The sequence below is a fragment of the Hyposmocoma kahamanoa genome, unplaced genomic scaffold (assembly GCF_003589595.1).
Source record: "Hyposmocoma kahamanoa isolate Upper Pololo Valley unplaced genomic scaffold, ASM358959v1 129, whole genome shotgun sequence".
Lineage (NCBI taxonomy): Eukaryota > Metazoa > Arthropoda > Insecta > Lepidoptera > Cosmopterigidae > Hyposmocoma > Hyposmocoma kahamanoa.
Window position 1 is genome coordinate 289,046 of NW_020653460.1, and position 3,701 is coordinate 292,746.

The 3,701-nt window shown below is 34.1% G+C and overlaps 1 protein-coding gene across 1 annotated transcript; it reads right to left on the reverse strand.

Annotated features, from left to right (window-relative positions):
* Positions 1-210: 210 nt before the first annotated feature.
* On the reverse strand, positions 211-3,013 carry LOC113240259 (juvenile hormone esterase-like). The gene is made up of 3 exons (XM_026477515.1): positions 2,864-3,013; positions 1,255-2,537; positions 211-983 (listed from the first exon to the last, which is right to left on the reverse strand). The coding sequence occupies exons 1-3, from the start codon at positions 3,011-3,013 to the stop codon at positions 476-478; spliced, it is 1,941 nt and encodes a 646-aa protein (XP_026333300.1). The 3' UTR covers positions 211-475.
* Positions 3,014-3,701: the final 688 nt, after the last annotated feature.

Here is a 3,701-nt window from a genome sequence, read left to right on the forward strand (position 1 = left end):
ATCGGACGAGTCTCTAAGTGTATGGATTAATAGGAGGATTTAAAAATTAATATTTCGGAAATTGTAAATATTATATTAAGGTAATGCAAGGAAAACCGCTATTTTGATTCAATTGAACAAATCTATTTATTCAATTAATTAATCGATTTGTAGTTGGCATTACAATTGGCTATCACTAAACCGTCTATGGTCTGGTCAGTGACTTGTTTGTTTACATTTTGTTCAAAATGGATTGAAATAAAGTATAATTGTATTGGTCTTTGTATTAAATTATTATTGGTTGTTTATACATTGAGTGAAAAAGCGTATTTTTTGTATTGGTAACATTTATCTAGCATTCTCTGACGAAAAAACAATAGTGACACAAATAAAATTTAAATAATAGCTGAATTGAAGTCACCTTTTTATTCAATACTTTTCTGGTCTACTTGAAGCGTTATTCATTTGAGTCATAAGTTACTTTTCCTGTCATTTGTTATGTTTTTTGTTCATTTGCCTTTTTATCGTCAGCTTTGGTTTCCGTTTTTGGATTTTCAGGCTGTACTTTCTGGCCTGGATTGTTGTTTTGCTGATTTTGAGGTACTGGTGATTTCCGTTCTTGTGCCGTATTCGTATTTGTAGGTTTCATTTCTGCTTTTGTTTCTGTAGCTTTAGATTCTGTGGCTTTAGTTTCAGTGGCTTTATATTCTGTTGTTTTTGTTTCTGTGGATTTAGTTTCTATTTTTTGATTGTCTTCTGCTTTTTGCTCCTCTTTTGGTTTGTTCTTTGTCGCTTCCGGGTCCTGTAAGACTGGTTTTGGAGGCACAGGGGCTTTCGGCGTCCAATAGTATTCTTGATAAATATTATCCCAGAAATTGTACCCTCGCAGCGAAAGATGTTTCTTCATTTCCGTTTTGACATTTAATACAAGATGATAAGGTTCCTTCTCAGAATACGTCGGCCACTTGAAATCGACTACAGCACTTTCGTACCTTGTTGGATCTCTGAAAATACATAATGATGATATACATTTAAAAAAATTAATTATTTATTAATTTAAATTTCTTTCTTAGACGCTGCTATATTACAGTTGCATGCTCCGGTGCAATTAACTATCGAGTTTCTTCAAGTTGAAGTGTGAACGTAGAAATTTTTAAACTTTTGAAAAGTTGTCAATGTGCAGGTGTGGCGTTATATTACATAGCAATTTAATGGACAAAAAAGTGCTAATCATTATAAAAAATAATTTATTTTTCATATTACTGCAATACTTACTCATACTTTACAAAGTCGGCCCACATTGAAGTCATTCGCTCTCTCATCAAAAGGTCATCAAGCTTATTTGTAAAGGTAAAGAAATCTAAAATATACGATGACTGGTCTCTATGGCTGGCTCCTTTGATTCTATCCATATAATAATGTTTCATGTTCAGTGTTCCAACATATGCAAATTCGTAAAAGTATACAGGTCTTTTTGAATTCGCTGCGTGATAATTAGCAGACTTTATTATAGGATAATTAAACATTGAATCGCTAAAGTAATCGATGTAACCTTGCAAATTATCAAGGGTTACTTCTTTATTATTGAAGTAATCAGCTTTAATATTATCAATAGTTTTTTGCATTGCTTCTTTGCTGTCAAACTGCAAATCTGCTGGAAGGAATTTTGAGAAATCTTTATTCATTTCCTCACTCCATGTATCAAATTTCATAGACCTACTGATGCCTTCCATATTAGAAAAACCGGTCAATATGGCCACTTTCTTATGGTCTCCTTTTTTCATTAACTCTAGTGGTGATTCGGTTAAGAAAGGTTCTACGTTATCAATATTATTCTCTATACAAGGTGCGAACCCAAATGTACTATTGGTGAGGAAGAAATTTAGACTCTTGACAGATAGATACTCCGGTTTAGCGTTAATGTAAAATTCTGTTAGACTTTTAATATCATGGTCTGCACCACTATAATTGAGTGATTTGGCAATATTAAGAGCTGTTGCTATAGGATCTCTATTAATTGCATAAGTTGATAAAGCTGATCCACTTTCAAGTATGAGTTTGTCAATCAATCCATCAGTAGTTTTCGATAAAACAAGTAACTCTGCCATGGTTGCCCCGACACTAAATCCGGCTAGAGTAACTTTTTTAGGGTCACCTCCAAACTTCTTGATGTTTCTATTAATCCACCTAAGAGCTGCTACTGCATCTTTCATTCCGGCATTGCCTGGTATATCCTCGGTTCCGAGGCAATTGAATCCTATAGCACCGAGTCTGAAGTTAAAACTGCCAACAATGATATTATGTCTTGCTAAAAAGTGAAACTTTGCCATATTTCCATTTCCAACTGCAAAAGCTCCACTATGTATGTACATTACGACTGGTAGTAAATTTTTTTCCGAAGCGACTTCGGGAACTAACAAGTTTATGGTCAGGCAGTCTTCTTCACCCTCTAGGAAAATTTCGTCAACGTCTTCGCCGGTGTAGAATGTTTGAGGACAAAGCCTACGACTGTCTGTCGCTTGGAGTATTCCATTCCACTTTTCAGCGGGAAGAGGTGCCTGAAAAGTATTTACATAATGTTATTCTTCGTCATTGGAAATAAAAACGAAGTCCCCATATCCTGAATGACTTTGTGCTATAACTATAATCACCTGTAAGGTAGACTTTGACAACAGATTTCTACTCACACTTATGCTGGTCAACTTTTATTTCCTCTGTCTATCTACCATTAATTGTCTTCCGCACTGTACCAGTATTACCAGTTTTTCCATAATCTATACTCTACATTGTCAATACAACAATATTTTGTTTTAGGTTTCACCTGTGAGAAAGCTATGAAAGTTGTATTCAAACCTTGTTTACGAGATAACTCATCTTCACTCACCTTAAACCGATCACGTCCCTTAGGTACACTGGCATAAGGAATCCCATAAAACTCATAAAAATCTCCGTCCCAGTATTTCTCACCAGATATTACACCATCTTCTATTTTAACAGTTCTTACTTTCGCATCACTTTTGATAGCAGTCGGCATTATAGAATCAAGACCATCACTTATTGTAAAGAAAATTGTTAGTAGAAATAAACAAATTAATCGTAACATGTTTGTAGTTGTATTGTGGTCTTCATTATAAATGTTACATAAATTTCCTGTCCTAGATTTGTGGGCTTCGATTATAGATAAAGAGATAACTTTAGTATCGAGTGATGATAACATAAGAATACAAATATTAATAATTGATCTTTTATACCTTTTATGCGTTATTTTATTCAAAAAATCAATTTAATGTCGCACCTTTGGTGTAATATTGGCACATTTGATATGAGATGTTGAAAGATTAATAGCTAATGCTCTCGCAGTGCAGTGTCTCTCAGATGACAGAAATCTGAGATGCACTGCACTGCGTCCGTCACACATAACATAAGTTGAGAAGTCCTTAGTAATTTCACCAGCACCCTTACCCTTTAAAACCGGGACGCATATAATGTTCACATTATTACCTATCGTCAGAAATAGGTAAGGCACTGCTACAAAAATTCTTAGTAAGAAATAATAAACACACATTAAATTCAGCTAGTTTACAAAGTTTATTACCGTTCTTTTCTAAAAAAATATGTTAATTTTAGGATCCCAACTCTAATGAAACTGAAGTTATTTGAAATTATGCAACCGATAGTATTATGTTATTTGTCTGGTTTTAAAGCGCAGACCACACTGCTAA

Excerpts from the sequence above, each read along its gene's own strand:
- LOC113240259 (XM_026477515.1), bottom strand. The coding sequence starts at position 3,013 with ATGCCGACTGCTATCAAAAGTGATGCGAAAGTAAGAACTGTTAAAATA. Across the intron at positions 2,538-2,863 it reads AGGGACGTGATCGGTTTAAG|GCACCTCTTCCCGCTGAAAA; the intron begins GTGAGTGAAGAT and ends AATACTTTTCAG. Across the intron at positions 984-1,254 it reads GCCGACTTTGTAAAGTATGA|AGATCCAACAAGGTACGAAA; the intron begins GTAAGTATTGCA and ends ATGTATTTTCAG.